This window comes from Diabrotica virgifera, chromosome 4, assembly GCF_917563875.1.
Source record: "Diabrotica virgifera virgifera chromosome 4, PGI_DIABVI_V3a".
Lineage (NCBI taxonomy): Eukaryota > Metazoa > Arthropoda > Insecta > Coleoptera > Chrysomelidae > Diabrotica > Diabrotica virgifera.
This window is the reverse complement of record NC_065446.1, coordinates 102838108-102861721: the sequence shown is the minus strand read 5'-3', so window position 1 is coordinate 102861721 and position 23614 is coordinate 102838108. Positions and strand designations below refer to the sequence as shown.

At 33.5% G+C, this 23614-nt stretch overlaps 1 protein-coding gene across 2 annotated transcripts in view; it reads right to left on the bottom strand.

Annotated features, from left to right (window-relative positions):
• The window catches only part of LOC114326703 (E3 ubiquitin-protein ligase Bre1), a 62136-nt gene extending 38761 nt beyond the window's left edge, over nt 1-23375 (bottom strand). For both annotated transcript variants that reach the window (XM_028275122.2, XM_028275123.2), the window contains exons 1-7: nt 22913-23375; nt 17152-17338; nt 16904-17092; nt 12046-12302; nt 11705-11938; nt 11477-11650; nt 1181-1395 (exon numbers count right to left, since the gene is read on the bottom strand). In XM_028275122.2, the coding sequence (XP_028130923.1) occupies nt 1181-1395; nt 11477-11650; nt 11705-11938; nt 12046-12302; nt 16904-17092; nt 17152-17338; nt 22913-23062 (1406 nt within the window). In that variant the 5' untranslated portion in view covers nt 23063-23375. The remainder of the gene's footprint in view (nt 1-1180; nt 1396-11476; nt 11651-11704; nt 11939-12045; nt 12303-16903; nt 17093-17151; nt 17339-22912) is intronic.
• Between the last annotated feature and the right edge of the window lie 239 nt (nt 23376-23614).

The window sequence follows — 23614 nt, the reverse complement described above, 5'->3', positions numbered from 1 at the left end:
TATTATCACTTTATTTATATAAAAAAATCCATTCTTCGATTTTTGTGTTTTGCAAAAACATCGATAACACTAGCATTAAAGTCTGAAATTGTGGAAATCAGTTCCTTTTCTATACTTAACATAGCAAGATAATTTAATATATTCTGCTGCATTGTATTTTAAGTAAAGATTTAATTCTTTTCATTGCAGAAAAACAACGCTCACTTTCGACACTGGTCATTGGAATTGTACAGATTAATTTTAATAACATGACAGAATTTGGGAAGGTCCGTGTTTTTTTAATTTTTGTCGATAAATGAGATAAATCCCGAACGCCCGTGATTGTCCACTCTGAAGAAATAGTTTCATTTTTTGAAAATACTAAACATGGAAAACAAAACAAACAATGTAGTTTACCACACCCGCACAACCACGAAGTTTTTTTATATTGTTCAACTTTAAAGCAACGTTTAAACTTTTTGTTTTTTATAGCAAATTCTTGTACCAAGTTTATCTCCGGCCGAGGTGGACCATTCTTTTTTATAAGAAGTCGATTTTCAAAACTATTTGCATTTCCTTTTATAAAATCAACTGAATAAGTCTCCATCATAAAACTATTAATATTGCATTTAAGATTTAACCGTAATTAACTAGAACCCACAACAGAAAGTTCCAAACTGTGAACCGAAACGCTCCACTGGTCTCTGGGTGCACTGCACAAATCCTTACTGTTTTAGATAGGCGAAATGCTTTTTCACCGATTTTAAGATTTTTCTTTCTAACTACAGGGGTATGTTAGTACTGGCTGGTTCAATTTGAATTCTGCACCAGAGCATAAGTATCTGCACTTGCCACGTGCATCCAGCGGCGAAGAGCAAATAAATATGATTAATAAATAAAGTTATATTTTATTGATGCTATGAGATTAAAAAAATATTAATGATATTTTAATATTTATGAGATTTGTATTTTAATGAACTTTTATTGGGTGTTCACTGCACAAGTGAACCAATGGAGAAACCGCCCCTGGTTGCATCCTCAACCAATGACTGTACCAGTTCATTTGTCTCTTTCATTATTGGTTTTTGGTTGGCCATTCTCCTAATAGTCTCGTTGCTTAATTTATCCCATTTTGTCTTTCCAACTATACCAATACTTGACATAATCAAATAGAAGAATGTAAAATAAAAAATAAACAAACCTGTGGACTTCTCCCTTCAACTGTTGAGTGTTATTTTGCAGAGACGTTATCAAATGCCTCATTTCTCGATTTATAGGACCGGTCTGTTCGTTAGCCGCTAAGTTCTGTTCGAATTCTATCCTTAACATTTCGTATTCCTTTCTAAGTTGTGCCAGGAAATCTTCAAGTTGCATCACTTCTTGTCGCAGTTTCTTTTGGGCAATCAGTTCTTCTCCCTATGAAGGAAAGGGAAGTTGGGTGAAACATGTAATAATTAAAAGACAGAAAACTAATGTTCACAAAAACATTATAAGTTTTAGATCTTTAGACTTCTCGTTGTGTTAAATAGATGTCGCTACTGTGTCTATTAGTAAATTATTTCATGTAATTTTGCTTACTAAGTAAGCATATGCAAAACTGCTACTCCCAAATAACATACAATAATTAGTAATGCTAAGACAGTTGGTTTTGGTTTTGATTCAGAGCAGGCCACAGGCCGTTCTGACGATCCCAATAGGGTGAAACGTATGAAATATATTCAGTGACATTAGAAGTGTTACACCCAGAAGGTATCATTTCTGGAACTTAATTTTTTTGGCAACATTTTCATTAAGAATGAAACGATAACATTGGCAAGACTTTTGACATGTAATCAAAAAAGAATTAATAATGTGTTTGGCGACCCCCTAGCTGAATACACTCCGGTACACGTCTAGGCATTGACAAAATGAGATGATCGATGTCTGCTTGAGGCACCTCGTTCCAAGCAACTTCAATTTAATGGATTAACTGTGCCAGAGTCTGTGGAGGATGGTGCAAAGTGGACAGTCTCCTCCTTATCATATCCCACACATGTTCGATAGGATTTAAACCCAGCGAACGGGGTAGCCACGGCAAAAAATTAACGCCAGCTTCTTGGAAAAAGTCCATAGTTTGACGAGCAATATGGGGACGTGCGTTGTCTTACAGAAAAAGGGCGTTTCGACGGCCGTCTAGATAAGGCAGCAAACTGGTTTGTAAGATGTCATCAACATAACGCGCATCTGTCATACTGCCTCGAATAAACAAAAGTGGTGATCGGCTACCATAGGCATTAACCCCCCAAACCATTATAGTGGAGTCACTGAAGATGGATATGAGCTATTACCTCCGATTTCGTTGAACCTCCATCGATTTGGATGAAAATTGGGGAGTGGTTAGAGGATATCTCAAGGAACAAAGGTGACATGGTGCCAACTTGCGCTTTTACCATGGGGGTGGATGCCACCCCTTCTCGGGGGTGAAAATTATTTTATTAAAAATAACCCCATAATTCGGTAGAGGGACTAACTCTAAGCAAAATTTGTTATATAAAGTTATTGAAATTAGTTATAACTTTTTGAGTTATTAAAGATTAGAGATTTTAATTTTTCCTGAGAAAATGCACGTTTTTAACCGATTTTTTTATAAATAATTCAAAACATAAGTTTTTACAAAAAAGTTATTACTACCAAAATTGAAGATAATAAAAAATTAAATAAATTCCTTACTAGAAAAACCTTTTAGTGTTAACTAAAAGTGAGTTATAGGTAATTGAATGTATATTTCTCTCGGCGACTACCCATATCTAAGTATTAAAGCTTAAATAACGGGAAAATTATGCATTTTATAACACAAACTTATTAAACATTTGTCAAAGTATTTAAAAATATCTATCAGATGAGCCCACGAACAAGTTGACAGCATTAAAATTTATGCTACAGAAATTTTTCAAAATTTATCTTTTAAAAATTTTTCCAAAAAATGTTATTGTTATTTTTTAATAACTTCGTTAATTTTGAGACATGAGATTCGCCTAAAAACTATTTGAAAGCTGAAACTAAAGGCCTTTAAATCACGTTAAATTTAATTTTCTAAACCGCTTACTTTTTTAAAAATAAAAGGTTAAATTGCCCGGTTACATGATTCTCGCAGGCAAAATTTAAGCTTAAAACGTTTCTATCTCGGTTATTTTGTACCCTACAGAAATAGTAAGACAAATAAAATATTTGATACGGAAACAACTAAAATTTTGTTATATATCATTTTTTTCGTATATTGAGTATTTTTGGAGTTATTATTAAAAGAAAATGAAAATTACGATAATCTGAAAAATTCTGATTTTTTTAAATTACATCTTTTTTTCAAAAATATGCATTCTAAACCGGTTAAAATTGTTGAAATCATTACTTATGCTATTATAAAGAAACTGTTTTAAGAATTTCTATAAATTTTAATTTATGTGGAAATGACGATGTTTTATTTTTAACTTTTTCCAAAAAAAATCCAAAGGGTTCTCTTATTTTCATCATAACTTGCTTAATTTTGATGCTATTAACGTCTTATGGAGCTCATTTGATAGGTATTCCAAAGTACTTTGACAAGTGTTTAATAGGTATATTTTATAAAATGCATCGTTTTCCCGTTATTTAAGGTTAAATACCTACTTAGATTTGCGTACTCATCGAAAAAAATATACCTTCAATTACCCATAACTTACTTTGAATTAACATTAGTGTAGTTCCTTAAATGAGAAGTGTATTCAACTTTTTATTATCTTTAATTTTGGTAATAATAACTTTTTTGTAAAAGCTTATAGTTTTTAAGTTACACGTGAAAAACATCTTTAAAACATGCATTTTTTTACGAAAAAATAAAATCTTTGATCTTTAATAACTCAAAAAGTATTGATTTATATTAATAACTTTATATAACAAATTTTGCTTAGAATTTGCCCCTTTATCGATTTATGGTATTATTTTTAATGAAATAATTTTCACCCCCGAGAAGGGGTGGCATCCACCCCCAGGGTAAAAGCGCAAGTTGGCATAATGTCACCTTTGTTCCTTCAGGTATCCTCTAAGTACTCACCAATTTTCATAAAAATCGATGAAGGTTCAACGATATCGGAGGTGAAAGCCTTCATTGACTCCACTATTACTCCAACTGTCCTGTGTAGATGCCTCTCAACAGCAAACCCGATATCTCGTCGACTTATCGTCTGGCGATAAGGCGTCGTATGGCGGCGTCTTATCATCTTACGACCATCATGCATACCTAAAAAAAATCGCGATTCATCGCTGAATGCTGCATTAACGTTGAGGACAGTGGTCCGCAGTCAAAGGTAGCACTCGTGGTGGGCGGAATGCAACCAGTCCAAAGGCTCAAATGCTACGGGATAGGGTACGTCTAGTAATAAGTCTCCCTTCTACTTCAAACCATTGGTCAGCTATTTGACTCGTAGTAGCAAAACGGTCTCGCAGACCCAGGAGTCCAAAGCGCCTATCTTGACGCCCTGTGATACGCCTCGGTTGACCAGTTGGTCTTCTTCGTGTTCCTCTACCTTCGTTTGTCCACACACGACATACTCGCATAACTGTCATTGCCGTACAATTAACACGACGGCCAATTTCGCGATACGACAAACCCATATCTTTAAGGCAATAATTCTACCCCTGTCAAAATCGCTAAAATGGTGGTAATTTTGGTGTCTTCGAACTCGAGGCACATTCTTGCACTGAATACAATTAGACTGAGGAATCATAACTAAAAATATCTGTACTAACTGGTCTTTATAGATTGGTCTTTTCACAAAAAAATTTAAAGATAAAACTTTATTTTCACAAAAACTATAAAAGATAAAACATGGATATTGTTATCATAGCATGCCTTAAATATAGTCATTGTGCTGCCAAAAAATTAAGTTCAAGAAATCATTCCTTCTGGGTGTAACACTTCTAATGTCACTGAGTATATTAACTGACTTACATTTTCTTAGTTTTACTCATATTTTGAGTACTTCTTCTTCTTTTGGCATCATAACACTGAATGAGTTTTGTCTGTTTGGCTATGTCCTTCCACCCGGATCTCTCTTGTGCCCTTCTCTTATGTTCATGGTTTTTAGGTCATCTTCCCCGTCATCCAACCATCTCGTTCTGGACCTTCTTTTTTTCGTCTTCCTATCGTCTTCCATTGTAATCTTTTCTTTGTTGTCTTTTCATCGTCTTGTATCTGCACACGTATCTTGTCTCCCAGCCATTAAAGTCTTTGACTTTTCAAAAATCGTACAATACCGTAACCTTCATTAAATTCATTAAGCTCGTTTATCCTGATTCTCCATGTGCCGTCTTCCTCTTGCACCGGGCCATATAGGTACTTTTCTTAGTATTTTTCTCTCGAATGTCCTGAGTTGGACTTCATCCGCATCCCTTTTCGTCATTTAATTACCCAGGTTTCACAACCATAGGTTACTACGGGTGTAAAGCTGGGCATTCACGGTCATGCTATCGCTTCAAATGGCGTTATACAGGGTGTCCTGGAAAATAGTGCGTTCCTTAAAGGTATAGGTAGAAGGCACCATGTAGAACAAAAAACTCTTATAACATTTTTTTCTAAATGCAACCGTTTGACCAAAAAATTAAAATGTATTTTGGTATCCAAATTTAAATCTGACAACTATGTGCGGTACGCAAATTTAAGCATAGACAGTCCCATGTAAATAGATAGAAGATAGATAGTAAACAGATTGTTTTAAAGAATCCTGTTTAGTGTCAATGCCGAAAATGTTTTCGAATAGTGAGTGTATTACCTATTATGTTATTACCTATGAATGGTGTTTGTGAAAGGTTACTTGAAACATCTATTCGGTATATTAATTATTTTCAAGTAAGTACAACTTAGTTATTTCAGTTCACAAGTAAACAAATTACTGAGACATTATCTGGTGTATTTAAGTTCCACTGTAAACTATTAAAACTATGTAATTCAGTTAAAGCCCTCAGCAATACTCAGCATTCAACCCATTTAAACCTTACTAAATACATAATACTAGTTCAGTTAAAAGATGTGTAATTCGTTTAAAATTATGCAATAGGTATTTCAATACATTTCAAAAGAAAATAATTTTAGTAAACAAATAGTAAATACATACGTATTACCTACTATTAGGTTGGATTATTTTAAATACTGTTAATCACAATCACAAACGAGTTCTTATTATGTTATTATTCCGTAGTGCGTACGATGTTGCCAGTTTATTAAAATTTCCAAACATTAAAATATAGGTATATGGAAAACAATGTTAACTTTTTTTTTGGAAACGGTTAACGTTAGAAAAAAATTGTATAGGACTTTTTTGTTCCAAATTGTGTATTATATCCATACCTTAAAGGAACGCACTATTTTCCGGGACACCCTGTATACAGCCAAATTTTGATCGTGAGTGTTGAAGCATGATTGCTTTTTTGGCGTCATGCCAAAATCTGGATTTCCATTCGCTCCGTAATCCATCGTATCATGCCATTACTTGCCGCCAAGCCATCCTGTCGTCTGCTCGTGAGTGGCGAAACACCGCGTCATGCCATCGCGCCACTCTGCCGTCAATGTCCAAACCCACGTCCATTTTTCGTTCATTCTACCCTGAGACGTCGAGCACGCCGTATTTCCTGTAGTGAATAGGGAGTAGACAAACACAGAATAGAATTACTGACCAAGATGGCATCCGGACGTGAATCGTTGATTGAATTTATAGAGAAGTGCAAGAAATTGGAATGCTTGTGGAAGGTGACAGATAAGTACTACAGAAATAAACAAAAGCGTAGTACTCTATGGAGCAACTTTTACAAATTGTACACACCAAAGATCCGAGCGCAAACATCGATACAGTATTAAAAAAAATTAATTCACTAAGAAGTTCCTTCAACAATGAACACAACAATTGTTGTTTTATCTAATAATTTCGATGTCATCAATCTTTTATTAGCATAGTATGTAAGATTTGCGCTGGAAATACGTGCATTAATTTCGCTACTTACGGAATTCTTCTGATTGATTTCTGTGCCCAGATATGTGAAGGCATCCACACATTCAATAGTATAGTTGTCTATTGTGATATAATTTTCATTCTCAGGTGTTCTTTTTACGGTCATGTACTTCACTTTTGTTTCGTTTATTATAAGCCCCCTTTATCGTGCTTCAGGATCAATTTCTTTGAAAGCTTCCATTAGTCCTGGCTTGTTCCTACAAATGATAGCTATATCGTCTGCATCTGCAGTAATTTGTACTGTCTTTGTGTTTATAGTCGAGGCATTGAAGCACAAAAAAAGGCCTGACTGTCGATTTTTGGCGCAGTAAAACGGATTTTAATGCAGTTTGGTGCATTGGATTCGTGAGAATGTCAGGAAATTTTGTGAACTAATGTAATGAATAAGAAATCTCAAATTGCATTTGTGCATAAAAAAAATGCATTTCAAAAGTGCATTTTAAAATAGTGGGAAAAATTGACTCAATTTTCTTACTCGCGGGTTTTTGGGGTCGCTGAAAACGAATATGAGGTCGGCGAGACTGTGCAAACTACCTGGTGCCTGCAGCGGGTGTAATAAACGCCTTCCTCTGAAGTATTGTGGTAATTTATAATATAATTGACTTAAACTCATCACTCGGGGGTTTTTGGGGTTGCTGAAAATGGATATGAGGTCGGCGAGAGTGTGCAAACTACCTGGTGCCTGCAGCAGGTGTATTAAACGTCTTCTAAAAAAGTGGTTGTTGTTGCCGAAGATACCGATGTCCTCGTTTTGGTTACTGCTCTTACACCACAGAATATTGATATTTATTTCTTGAAACCCGCTCAACCTATTAGTGCAGCAGAATTATACTCTTCGAAGAGTCTGGAACATTTACCTGCAATTGCAGAAAACATTTTATTGCTTCGTGCTATCCCAGGGTGTGATACAGTATCGGCAACTTATTATCAAGGAAAAGCTAAATTTTTTAATACTTTTCAAAAGTATGCAGATCTTGCGGTACACGCAAAAAAGTTTACAGAAAAGGATGTACCCCGTAATGAAATTATTGAACACGGCTGCCAACTTCTTATGGCTATGTACAATGCCCCGATAAGTTTCAGGAAAGCGAATATTCCTGAGCAGTTTAAACTGAGTAATATCCAATTAGCTGAAACTTACCGATACAGAATGTACTTAATGGCTATTGCCAAAAATAAAAAGATTGTCATTGGAAAAATTCTTTCATCTGTTGATGCATTTACCCAGCATTTAAAAAGGGTATATTTACAAACACAAATTTGGCTGCATGGAGAGGATAGTAACATGAACCCAACCGATTGGGGATGGGAATTACAAAATAGAGTATTAATTCCAGTTAGAATGACTCAGCCACCTGGTCCTCCAAACATTTTAAATTTAATATTCTGTAGTTGTAAGTCAGACTGCGGCAACTCATGCGGGTGCAGGAAGCATGGGTTAGTTTGTAATTTAGCCTGCAAAAATTGTGCAGGCTCTGATTGCACATATATTGCATTGGACTCGAGAGAGGAAGGCATAATGAAGAAGAAGATGATAATGATGAAGAAAATGAATTTTAAAGATAAATTACGATAAATTTTGTATAATGAACTTTTTTAACCATAAATATATTATAATAATAAAAATTTATGTTTATTTATAATAAAAATACCACCTTTTTCGATCACTATAGTTACATCGAAGAAAATAGATCACCCCAAAAACTCCCGAGTAACGAGTTTAAACTAATTATATGATAAATTACCATAATACTCCAGAGGAAGACGTTTATTACACCCGCTGCAGGCACCAGGTACTTTGCACACTCTCGCCGACCTCATATTCATTTTCAGCGACCCCAAGAACCCCCGAGTAATGAGTTTAAGCCAATTATTTGATAAATTACCACAATTCTCCAGAGGAAGACGTTTATTACACCCGCTACAGGCACCAGGTAGTTTGCACACTCTCGCTGACCTCATATTCGTTTTCAGCGACCCCAAAAACCCCCCGAGTAAGAAAATTGGGTCAATTTTTCCCACTATTTCAAAATGCACTCTTGAAATGCATTTTTCTTAGGCACAAATGCAATTTGAGATTTCTTATTCATTACATTAGTTCACAAAATTTCCTGACATTCTCACGAATCCAACGCACCAATCCGCATTAAAATCCGTCTTACTGCAAAAAAAATCGACACTTCAATCCTTCAATGCCTCGACTATTATATGGCCGGTTATATTGGTTTTTCTGATGGCTGACTCAAGAACTAGGTTGAATAGCATGGTTGATGGAGTCTCCCTGTCTCACTCCGATGTTGATGTCAAATAGGGGGGTCAGTTCTCTATCTACTCTGACTGCGGCTATACCTAGATTACGAAGGTCTTCCAGCATTTTGTCTCTTTTCACACTATCAGAAGCTTGTTTAAAGTCCATATACGTATTAAGTTGGATTTTATAGTTTGACGTAGCGTAGACGTAGACGCAACGTAGACGTAAGAAACGGACTGCAGACGTAAGAAAATATTTTGTCAATTTATAAATTAACGCAGCGGAATTTTTGCGCATGAGTAGAAACAGTGACTTAATTCAACAACCAACAACATAGCCTAAAAATTATACGAACCGTAAACAGAATTTTGTGTTTATTTATTTATACTATTATTTATTAAAATATTTATCCGTTTTGTGTGTTACAATGGATTAGGAAATAAACGAAGGTATGCTCCTTGGTGCCGTGGAATTTCCAACTATGTTGTTTCATTTCTTGTGTCTTTAAAATGTTCATTGGATTTAATTATCGTATATGTGTGGATAACCCCGAATTAACAAGCTAATAAACAACTCATATTTATCTGAAATATTGAAACTACACTATGATATATTTTTATTAAATTAATAACTTAACATACATTGTAACAATAATTAACAAAATTCGAATATGTTGACAAACAATTTTACAATTTACAAATACAAAACAAAAGGGATGAGGAGGCGGGTCCACTTTGAGTGACAGAACAAAATTCTTCCTTATTATTGGCCAGACGTAAGAAACGCACTGTAGAAGATGAAAGTCGGTCATCTTTTCCGTTCCGTTACGTTTCTCTTACGTCGCGGGATGCGCTTACGTTCATTTATAAATAAGAGTACACAAAATTCGGTGCTGAAATTTTCCAGTGCGTCTACGTTACGTCTACGTCTATGCTACGTCAAACTATAAATCCAACTTTATACAGTGATGAGCGCGCTAATAACCGGCATAATAACGCAAAAGATGGAAAACATATGAAGTTGTGAGATAAAAAGAAGTGAAACTAGTAGAGGTGGGAGATTTAGAGATTAAAACCTACAAATTCACATTATATTTATTGTTTCCCACCTTTAGATATATCGGACGAGTTTGGCAACTGCCACTGTGACAGTTTTAGTTGACATACTCCTCTGATACGTCTAAAGGTGGAAAATAATAAATAGAATGTAAGTTTATAGGTTTTTATCGCTAAATATCTCACCTCTACTAGTTTCATTTCTTTTTATCTCACAACTTAATATGTTTTCCATCTTTTGCGTTGTATTCATAAGTTTTTTCTTGTATCGTTCATAGTATGAATATATTACCTGTAGTGGCTCTATTTGGTCTGAATCCATTTTGATAATCACTAATTATATTCTCGGAGTATTCCCATAACCGATTGTAGATTAAACCAGAAAGAATTTTGTATATTACATTTATGAATATAATTGGCCTATAATTCTGGAATTCTCTCTTATCTCCTTTTTTATATATTGGTTGTCCAATGACTTGGTTGTTTGTTTTATATATTGGACAACTGTCCATTTCTCTGGCATTTGCTCCTTGGTCCATATTAATGTTATTAGGTAATGAATTTTCCCCAGAGTTCAGATCCTTCATGTTTTAGTAATTCTGCTGAAATTCTGTCTGTTCCTGGCTCTTTATTGTTTTTTAGTTTCTTTATTATTTGAACTACTTCATAACTCGGATTTTCAATGTACTGCTCTGCCGTACCTATAATATAGGACTTTTCATTCACAGTCATTTGTTTCAAGCTTCTGTCACATGTCGTATAATCCGTGTATATTAATATTATACACAGATTATACAACATATGACAGAAGCTCGAAACAAATGACAATCGATGAAAAGCCCTATATTGTCTCGGTGTGATCATTTTCGTTGTCTGCATTTAGGTTTTCTTCGAAGTATATTTTGAGTACTAGGAATCAAAAATTCGTTGGATTTTTACCTAGATAAATTGACGGGTTGTGAAATGCAATTTTAGATTCCCCCTAGTCTGCTTCATTTATCGGATTTAGGTTGTCACCAGAATTTTGGCTCCAACAATAGAAGTTTTAGATCTTAGGATCCTTAGACTTCTCGTTGTGTTATAAGATAATTGAACATAATCAAAAATAAAATTAAAATTTAGAAAATCTTAGACGATTTGTGAACATATGAGTAATAAAACATTAGCCTTACCTCCATCATTTCTATATTCCTTAAATGCGCATTTTTACTAGTCTGCAGTTGTTGTCGAGCTTCATCTAATTGAGTTTTCAATTGCATAGATTCGTTATATAAAACAGAAAATTGAGACTGCAGACATTTGTATTCTGTAGTCTCAACAATAACACTTTCCGGAAGTTGTCGAATCTAAAAAGGTATAAATGTTAGCAACAAAAAAAATTATAGATGTTTCCAACTTACGTCCATCTTCAATTTCTCTACTTCTTTCAGAGTTTCTCTGTGAGTCTGGTGTAGTTTGTCTAATTCTTGCAGTCTGTTATTGGCCAATTCCTTCCATTCTTCTACTTCTTTGATTAAATCTTCCAATTTAGCTTGGGACACGCTAGTTTGAGGAGTTTGAGGTTTTTGTTCCTTTCCGGACTTGTCAGCTGGGTCTCCGTGTAGCTGATGGTAAGCTTTAAGTTTTTCCACGGCCTGAAAATTTATCAACCACATTATAATTACAAACTGACCAAATACATAGACATTAAAATCATTACCTAAATAGTCTTATTAAATAGTTAAAAAAATTGATGCCTTACCTCAGCAAGATGAGTTTCCAATTTATCATTTCTATTCCTCACTTTCTCCAGTTCGTATTGCAAATCATCAATTTGATTTTTAAATTCTGCATTCTCGGTTTCTTTTGCTGTCACGGTATCCTGCAGTTCACTTACTTTTAGACTTAGTGTGTGGTATTTTTCATGTAGGGTGGTGTGTAGTGCTTGCAGGTTTCTATTTTCTGCTTGGAGCTGTATGTTGGTCTGACGAATCGCTTCATCTAGATTTGGTATTTCCTCTAAAAAGAAAGTCGTAAAGAGAACCATTGACAAAACAACCGATATATCTCAGTTCAGGACTGACAACCAGTGGCGTAACAAACTCCGTCGGGGACCCCCCGCAGAATCGGAAATGGGGCCCCTTTAAAAAATTACTAAATGCGACTTGTGTAACAAAAACGTATATGTTTTTTGATGATGATTTGAGTATGATTTTTATTGGTATAGAAAAAATAGAACAAAAATTGAGAGCGTAGGCACAAAATTTCGTGCCAACGCTTTTTTTAATTCATTTTTTTCGAATCCTGAGAAAACTAATATGTATTTTTGAAAAATTTAAAAGCAGAATGAACATATGAACCCAGAAAGCTTCTATAATGTTTAATTTAATAAGTTACAGGGGTGAAAAAAAAAGAGAATGTTTAGTATGATTTTTAATTTCAAATATCCCATTCAAAAGAAACCTTTTGTTTATTCTAAACTTTCAGCCCTCGGTAAAGTTTTGTCAGGATTAAAAAAAACGAATGCATTTAAAAAGCATTAGTCCGAAATTTTGCGCTTACACACTTTAAATTATTACATAGTATTATTCTATGAGATGAACAAGTTTCTTTGTGCACTACTATCAGCGAATATATCTACAATTATTTTATTAATATCTATCTGATGGGCAACTTCGTTTTCAATACTTATAAGCGCTAGAGAAGATAACCGTGCTTCTGACATTGTACTACGAAGATATGATTTTATTAATTTAAGTTTAGAAATATATCGCTCTGAACTAGCGGTCATAACAAGTTGAAAACAAGGTGTAAGCATGACACACTTCTGGTACGCAACATGCAAGCACTAGTGCAATGAAAATCTATAAAAATACTTTTGGCTGCATCATAAATTGAGTTCGCTGATTCCAACTGTGTCCTTAATGATTTTCTAACAAATTGCAGTTGCTCCAAAAACTCATTACTTAAATCTGACGGGTACGCAGCAACTAATTTACTGGCTCCTGCAAAAACTTCTGAATCCGATTTGAAAATATATCCACTTCTGAGATGTAACACTTTAAAATCGTTGTTCACTTTGTACATACTTATAAATCCAGCTTGAATTTGTTCAATGACTACATCGAGATTTCCAAAAAACACGCCTACTCTATATTATATTTCTTTTGATTTTAAAAGTACAGGGAAAGCCACAATTAGCAGCAAAATCTTTGGATTCTTGCAAAATGACGTATCGTTTTGCCTAAAGGTTTGACAAAAATTCTTTAGAGTTATGTAAAAGTACTACTATTTTGTAAAATAGATGCGAAGACAAATTCAAACTGTTCCTTTTTACTTTTTTAATTATTAGTTGTCATTCTCTACTCACGATCTGTGGTAGTTAATATTATTTTAGACAGTGTTTTTAAAATTTTCATGTAGTTACACCAAGCAGAGTTTGAAATCTGGATGCCCACCTATTCACCGATAACGTTTTTAGAGTAGGCGATTTTTGTTGGACGTTTTTCTGCATTCTTTGGTAAATCGAATCGAGGGAAGTTTTTGAACATTTCCAGGCACTGCTTAAAAACGTTGCGTATGCATGCGTAAAATAATATAGCAATAACACATTTTTACATATATTAGACGACAAGATGAGGCCCCTGATATATTGGGGCCCCCGCAAGCTTCATGCTGTGGGGGCCTCTGTTACGCCCCTGATGACAACTCAACATGGTAGATAAATAAAAACAACAGAGTATATGTGGATAAAGATACAACAAGATATACCGGGTGAGTCACCACTAACGGGACGGAAGATTACAGCGAAATGGTAAAAGATTTGAAAAAATTTTTAAATTAATAGTTTGTAAGTTGATAAAAGCTACATTTTAAAATTATTTTGAAATATATAGGTTGTCCCAATAAAGGGAGGCGTATCAAAGTTTTATTTGTTCTTATGAAATACCCTCTCTTTTATTGCATTTTTAATTGTCCGCAAAAAATAAGATATAGTTTCATAAGGCTTCCCTATACCTATGTACAGAGTGTTCTGAGTTATGTTGACTTTTCTTAAAATGTAAAGTTTTAAAAGAAGGCTTATTCTCAAGTTATTTAAGAAATAATAAAAACATTACTTTTACATCTAAATAGTTGGATATTGGTTGAATGTATTCCATGATTAATTATTACACATTTGTCTACAGGGTGTTCAAAATTTACAGTTTCATTATTGAAGTATTCAATGTGTCATATGATGCTTATTTTAAATGGAACACCATGTATATTAATAAATAATTATACTTAACAAATTTACCTCTTTCGAATGGTGTATGGATGTCCTATACCTAGGTCACATAGTTTTTGCGTAATTTACAATTATTTAGATTCTTAATCTGTAAATCGATTTTAAAACAAAAGATGAAGTTAATTAATGTCATTGTATGACATTTTCATTTTATGACAATACGGTCTGGTAATTATCTTATAATTACTGCATTCCATGATTGATTATTACACATTTATTTGCAGCGTGTTCAAAATTTACAGTTTCATAGTTTCATTATTGGATTATTCAATGTAGCATAATATGATGGTTATTTTATTAGAACACCATGTATATTAATCACTGATTATACTAAACACAGGTTCCTCTTTCGAATGGTATATAGATGTTCTATAACTAGGAGTCATAGTTTTTGCGTTATTTACAATTTTCTTAAACGGTACATCGATTTTAAAAATATTTAGTCACTCTCAATTTTTAAACCCATCATCTTGGCATAGTTTTGTTATAGAGCGTAGTTGTAAATAAAAATATGTAGCGTTTTTCAAAAGCGTTTGAAATTCTTAATTTCATAAAAATATCATCTGAAGTAGTAGGATAGAAAGTGTAGCATTTACAATATTTTTAATATAACTTCATTTAAAAAAATTCATCTTGGTCAATCCTGGTGACCTAGGTGGCTAGATATATGGACCGAATATATCTATCCATTTATTTCTAAATTTTATGTTGAGGTTGTTCTTAACATCACGTCAAAAGTAAGCAGGAACTCCGTCGTCCAATTGGAGCCACATGTTTGCTCGCACGCTAAGTGGAAGGTTTTAAGATGGATCCAAAAAACTTGTTTTAAGAAATTTAAAAAAGTTGCTCCATTCAGATTTTCGTAAAAAAATATGGGTCACGAATCTCGATCAAGTACTCGCTCAGAATACTGCCCCAAACATTAACACTTCATCGATGTTGGCGATCAACAGTAAAATGTTGTTTACCGTATCATAATAAAATGAAAGCTATGAATATTAACTAGACGATTATTATGAAAAATAGGGAGATTCGTCTGTACACAATACATTCTTACAAAAATCAGGATCTTCTCCAAATTCTAAAGTCTATAAACGGAAAGTTAAACGTTCCTGTTCTGTCTAATGCTGGTGTAGTTGAGTTTTATACGGATGATAGTGGTTTTTCTTATGTATTCTACATACACTCGTTTGACTGATTTCCAATTGACTCGAAATTTTTCACGTAGGTACTATTATTTGGGTTTTCCGTAACAGAAAGCAGGACATCCAGTTCGTTGACGTCATCAAAAATAAATCGTTTATTTTTATTTAACTTTTCGTACCTATGCAACAACACCAGTAGCACGGAATCTATCGAGAAATCTCTCAAAAACGTCCTTTTTTTGGGTCTCTTCTATCAGGATACTTTTAAGCGTAAACTTTAGAAGCTGAAGCGAAGAAACAATTTTAAAAATATTCCCCAATGCAAAGTAGCATGTCTACTCTTTCATAGATAGCGTGATTATTCATTTTTAGGAACAATTAAATTTGAATGTAATTGGTTCTGCCAAAGCCATTTTTAGGTAAAAAAAATTTGAATATCATACACAGATGTTTATAATTTTGATAATTACCAGACCGTACTGTCATAAACTGACAATGTCATACAATGACATTAATTAACTACATCTTTTGTTTTAAAATCGATTTACAGATTAAGAATTTAAATAATTGTAAATTACGCAAAAACTATGACACCTAGGTATAGGACATCCATATACCATTCGAAAGAGGTAAATTTTTTTAGTATAATTATTTATTAATATACATGGTGTTCCATTTAAAATAAGCATCATATGACACATTGAATACTTCAATAATGAAACTGTAAATTTTGAACACCCTGTATGGAATACATTCAACCCATATCCGACTACGTAGATGTAAAAGTAATGTTTATATTATTTCTTAAATAACTTGAGAATAAGCATTCTTTTAATACTTTACATTTTAAGAAAAGTCAACCTAACTCAGAACACTTGTACATAGGTATAGGGAAGCCTTATGAAACTATACCTTATTTTTGCGGACAATTAAAAATGCAATAAAATACAGGGTGTTCCATAAGAAAAAATATAACTTTGATACGCCGTCATTTATTGGGGCACCCTGTATATTTCGAAATAATTTTAAAATGTAGCTTTTATCAACTTACAAACTATTCAATTTAATTTTTTTTCAAATCTTTTACCATTTCGCTGTAATCTTCCGTCCCGTTAGTGGTGACTCACCCTGTATAAACAGAAATGCCAGTATAAACTATCTAAATATATAAATTTTTATATACTTACGGCCTTCTAACTCTCCTTTGAGAGCCAAAGTAATTTTTTCATTTCTTTGCATTAATCTATCAAAGGCTTGAATAACTTTTGCCACTGCCCTCCTTGAAACTTGCACCCTATTGGCAAGTTTGTCATTTAATTCATCCTTATCCCACGTAGATAGTTGCATCAAAAAGGAAGTCGTCGCTTCGTTTTCATCTGAAAATGATATTGTATAAGTATTTCAAGTGGATATAAGTGAAATATTTAAATCATACTTTTCGTTTCAGATTCATCTGCCGTTTCGGCATCGAATCTTTGTAATAAAATTCGAATGTCTTCATTAAGTTGGTTCCAGTATCTGTTGACGACGTTGAGCATAGCATCATCTTGGGTCTGTCTTTTTTCAAGTTGTTCAATTCTTTGCCTCAGCTCTTGTTCAGTTCTACATCTCTGCTCAATTCTCTGTAATAAAAAAGTTATTCATCAGTTCATCAAAAATCTAAAAACTAGTTGATTTTTGTATCCAGGGGACCAATTTTCATGCAAAAAAAAATTCTTGCTAATTTTAGTACTGCACACGATTCATCATCATCATTGGTTGTACAAACAATACATAATGGGTCTGGGCCTGTTCTAGGATAAGCTTCCATTCCTTCCTATCCTTTACCTTAGTTTTCGATTTTCATATTCTTGTAAGTTGAGTAAGTCTAAGGATTTTACGTTCATAACAGCTTATACATTATTCATTGCTTTTTGTCAACACCCACTATTTCTAATTTAGGAAACAAGGACGGGTTTCTGTTTAAGAGTTCTGTATATCGATATTTTGTGAATGTTTGATGTTAAGAGACTCTTTAATCCATAGTATGCTCTATTTGCTAGATATATACACCTGTTTATTTTTGCTGGATTACTTTTTTGATTTGTAAGATACATATTTGGCAAGATATATGAACTTTCTTAGCCCTTCTAAAGTATATGTTCCAACTGTTAGATCTTCAGGATTTGCTATTTGCTTATTTGTGAACTTTATCTACTTAGTATTACTAGTATTAACGAGTAGCCCATTCTTTTTACTTCTACTTTCAATACTGTGAACGATTGGACGAGGTCCACGTTTCTTTTTGCTATGATATTGATTTCATCCACATAATAATATGCTAAATTTGTATACTCCTATTATACAGGATTATCCTCTGAAATTTATCTGAAATCTACAGTTTACCCACTTAACTCAAACTTACACAAAAACAATGACAAACAATTTTCACCAAATACTGAAGAATAACTTCTGAGATATTGAAAAATGTCTTCTTCTTTTGACTTCTTGGAGATCTTTCGATCTATTTAATTCTGAAGTTGCCTCTGGATAATTTCCTGGGAGGTAGATTGCCAACTATCCCTCTATCTTTTAGGTGGTCTTCTGGGTCTTAAACCGGGCGTCTTGTTTTCTAGGGCAATTTTTGGGAGTCTATTCTCATCCATTCGTCTTACATGGTTGTACCACATCCTCTTGTGCTGCCTCCCCATCTTACAATATCTTGAATTTTGCATTGCTCTCTAATGTTTGTATTTCTCACCCTGCCTCTTCTTGTTTGGGAACTTCCATAAACTATATCGTAAAAATTTTGGACTTTTAATACCCCCCTTCTGGCGTAAAGCGTCGTTTACAGTTGACCCCCCCCCCTCATACTGACATCGCAATTACAACTCATAACCCCCCCCCCCCTTTAGTGATTTTTTTTTAAATTCCATGTTATTTCTGGATTTTTTAAAGTTGGCTATCAAAGTTTATTTACGAATGTATCCAAATCAGTATTACTATGTAGCTCATTAATATCCGCATACTTTTTTCTCTCAATCCACTGTACAACTAATTAGCTTTATTGGGACAGAAGACAATACTTTTTATCTGAGTTCCTATGCTTTCTTAACTGCATCATATAAATCTTGATACTTATTTTGTTTTGATTTCAATACCATTTTTTTTATTAAGTATAAATACAATGTACTAACTAAATAAAATAGAATATTTTATTTCTATTCATTCTTGTATAATAATTGTTTCACACAGAGTATTCAGTAAATAAAAGAACAGTTTAATATTTTTATTGCTTCCAGACATTGTTCTGTATAGAAGCGTTTGTTTAAATACATAGAACAATGTTTTATTGTTTGTTATTCTGTACAAAACTGCTAGCAATATTATTAAGGCTGTGAGTCATAAAAACGAAATGAAAAGTATGCGATAAAAGTAATATACCTACTTATTCTTTTTTTCCTAATTCTGTTAAATCCTAAAATAGGGTATATTTTTTATATTCGTGAACATCAAACGACGTCGGATGTGCACTCATGGCCCCCTCCCCCCTGTCGTATACCGTCGTAATAAGCAAAGACCCCCCACCCCCTTTTCAACGACGTAGTTTATGGATGTTCCCTTTTCCCCACTATTTTTGTTAGGGTTTTCATTTTGGCAACCCTTACCACCTGAGAAGCATATTGAAAAATGTAAAATCTGTAATTGTTAGGTTTTAGTTCAGAGCCGTTTCTCTTGCTTCTTTCTATCTGGAAAACAAATAGTTAACTCCTCTGCTGACAAATCAGTCCTGCAGATATTACATAATAGTGAAGAGAGGATTGATATATAACAATAGCTTGGGTATGTCTTCATTGAATTGTCTTAGACCCGCATTGGACCTTCTTATATTCAATATAGTAATGGACCAGATAGAAATAAACCTTAAATTTAATTTAAGGAGATAATACATACCTAATTAACTGCTTAGCGCACCGATTTATTTGCAAAAATATGTCACAAAATTATCTATTTATTTTATTACAGTAAAATAAGCTACAAACAAGACTATTGTCATTAGATAATCTAAAGTAAAAAAAGGGATATCTTATCGGAAAAATATAACATAACAAATACCCTCAGGCGCTCACCTGAGTTAACTCGGTTATGCGAAAATAGAAACTTAGTTTAATACCGAGTTAACTCTGGTGAGTGTGTTAAGCACTTAACAAAAAAAAATTACAATCAGGCTAATATTCGGCTTTTCGAATTACTGGCATGTAAAAAACTATCTCTGAAGCCTTCCTTCCGTAATTTTCTCTATTACAGTATACTATCTCTATAACGAACATGGATATTACAAGCTATCGCTTATAATGAGGTACATTAGGTGTCCCACGAAATTCCTATTAAACTATAACCCTCTAGAACGAGGCATATTTGGTTATAACAAGGGAAAATGAGATCAAAGAACATGCTTTTTTACCTGTTTTTGGTGTCGTGATAATCCCAGCTGCCTGTATACAGAAATGAATAAAATCTGTGTGTTTATCGAGGTCAATGTTGTAATAAAGTCCACTGTCTGTCAACTTCATCCTGTTTATCCACCAAGTCTGTCAAAAGCATCACTCAAACAATATTTAGCATCTTAATATTGCTTGGAAGGGCTTCACTATAGAAAGTAAAGGTCTTAGAAAACTACATATTCATATGTATGCACAATATTATTGTTGTCTGATATAACGAGCACAGCTATAACGAGGTAATTAGTCTGCCATTTCAGTACTCGTTATAGAGGGAGTCTACTGTATATGGATTTTTTGAGATATGTGAGTTTTCTCTCAAAGTAAAAATTCTTCTTCTTTTGGTGTCTATTCATTTTGAATATTGGCAATCATTCTCTGGCTATAATTATTTTATTAACTGACGCTTTAAATAGATTAGTTATTGTTGTGGAGAACCATTTCCTCAGGTTCTTTAACCATGATATTCTTCTTCTCTTAATTCCTACTTTCCAAATACTTTACCTTGAACGATTATTTTCAGTAATTTGTATTTAGTGAGGTTTCTCATTGTGTATCCGAGATATTCTAACTTTCTCATTTTAATCATATACAGTAGAATCCTGATTATTCGGACTGTGGATTATAAGTGCTATGATTTTCTATTACCCAAATTGCATTTTTGAGGTTTTATCAAAATAGCGCCACTGTAAATCTTTCGACGGAAACTCTATATGCCGAGAGGATATTCATAGTGCTAGATTTATTTTTTCTGTTATCTTTTTATGGTAGGTACATAATATGTAGGTAATACATACATATATATTATAATGCATAAGAAATAAATGTTCGGATTATCCGTGCTTTTCAATTATCCGTGCCACGTCCGGTCCCGAGGAGCACAGATAATCGGAATTCTAGTGTATATCATTTCTTTCCCTATTCTTCGTAACAATCTCATTGGTTATCTTGTGCATCCATGATATCCTTAGAATTCGCCTGTATAGCCAGATCTTGAAGGCTTCAAGTTTTTTCTGCATCGCTTCAGTGAGTGTCCAGGATTCAACTTCGTAGTATAATATTGAGAAGATATAACATCGTAGAAACCTTACTTTTTTCCAGACATAAGATGTATAAATAAAGTAGAATGGAGCACTATTGAAACCAGAAAAAAATATTAACTGTAAAAGAAATTAGGAATATTCAGCTATGAGGATCTAGACCAGCTGTTCTCAACCACCGTGTCGCGACACACTGGTGTGCCGGAAGAACCTATCAGGTGTGTCGCGAGATTTACGAATATGATATTTTTTTACTTATTATAATATACCAATCATGCATTCAACAATTTTTTTAACTATTAGGTATATACCACGTTATACCAATCAATAAAGTACCAATCCGTAATTGTTTCCTAATATATTCATCTGTACTTACCTACCACTAGCAAAAATTTGTACATATAAGGGTGTCGCGAATCTGTAAGGAGTACGTTAGTGCGTCGCTGAGTAAAAAAGGTTGAGAACCGCTGATCTAGACTACATGATGGGGTGCAACATTTAGGGCCGGTTGTTCGAACGCTAATCAAAACTGATCATCATCAAATATTTAATTACAATTATATTTGATTAAGCGTACTTCTGACAGATGTCGCATTTTGAGGTTATGTTGACTGATTTATTTTATTATTTTGGTTTTAATTTAAAATAAAACATAATTAAACTCTTTCTGATGTTAATTTCTTGTTTTTACTTACAAATCAATAATAATAATAAGCAGTTTTTAAGAATTTAAGAGCTGCGGCTATATTTTAATTACTGTTTTACCTACAATCAATAACTGATTAGTGTTATACATGTATTTTTCATGTCACGATTTGATTCCCATCAAGAAAATTGATTACAATAAATGATTGATTATAATCAACTTCTTGATTAGCATTCGAACAACCGGCCCTTAATCAATCAAATACCTAGATAATCGAGACATAAAATCCACTATAATATATATTATACAATATGATAAACAATACACTAAGGGCCGGTTTCACCAACAACAAATAAATTGGTGAATAGTGATTGGTTGAATAAAATTTATTAGTCGATTATATTTTTATTGTGTTTCAATACAATTTTGATAATTTAAAGTTAAACTGACAAGTTTTCTTTGTTATTTAAACCGAAGTTAGCTTGTCAATTTATTTGATAAATGAATAAAATAGGTCTTATTTGATGTTGGTGAAACACCAGTAGATACATGTGCCAGTTTTATTGGTTGAATAACTTTATTCATGGAATAGACTACTATTCATCATTGGTGAAACCAGCCCTTAGACAGCAAAAATAAACTGGATATACTAACATAACTAATCACGGTAAAACATGTTGTAGACTAAACAGTTGTATATTTAGAAGAATGTATATAAGAGGTTAATCTAAGAGCGAAGCGGTAAAACTATAGAATCAACATACAGAGAGACAGAAGTCATACTCATAATAACAGGAGACTAATCACCAGAGGAAAGATTAGCACTGAAACAAAAAAATGGGCAGACAAAATATAAATATTAGTATTTCTAGGTGGATTTATAGAACATATTTATTACAAAAACATGAAAGAGAAGGCTACAAAAAGTAAATTAAATCTAGTATGAGAATATGACATACAATTAGTAATCTATGATACCTTTTGGATTAATGTTGGATAGAGACATAATTATACCAAATGTTATATTACCTGTGCTAACTTCTTGTTCTGGAATTGAAGAACTTTGATATCCATCTCTTCCAGTGTCGAAACCGGTCCAATCAAATGAGGCTCAAAGTGAATTTTTTTAATAGGTGGCTGGCTGCCGCTAGCCGCCTCTTCGGCATGTCTCTTTGACATTATCAGGCAAATTTTAAAATAAAAGCGACTAAAATATATTCAAATTAATTTCATTTGGGATTTATTTGAAGAAACTTGCAAGAAAATAGGAGTTATGTTTGCAAACAAAAAACGAATTAGGGTTAAGTAGCTTGAACAGTGTGGTAAAAGTAAATAGTACGTATGAATGGAAGAACAATAGCGTAAGTGGTTAAAATAGTTTGGATTTGGGATAAAATGTCTTTTAATTGGATACTTTAAAAAAATTAAAAAACCGAAAAACGCTCCACAACTTTTGACAAGATGCGGAGAAACGTCAACGTCACAACGCCGTCAACGTCACGTCACGAATACAAAAAAGTAAGACAAGTGACAACAGACTGACAGTGACTGTCATGTACTGTCACTAGCTCCCTTTCCTTGTCTAAGGTCACTAGTCTGTATTAAAGGTCTGTATTAAAGTTGGTATAGTCGGTTCGCTGAACTCAGACGCAACTGGCTAGATATTTTAGTCGATAATTTTTTTGTTTTTTGAAAATTTTGCAAAAATTGGCAAAATTACTATCTATTTAG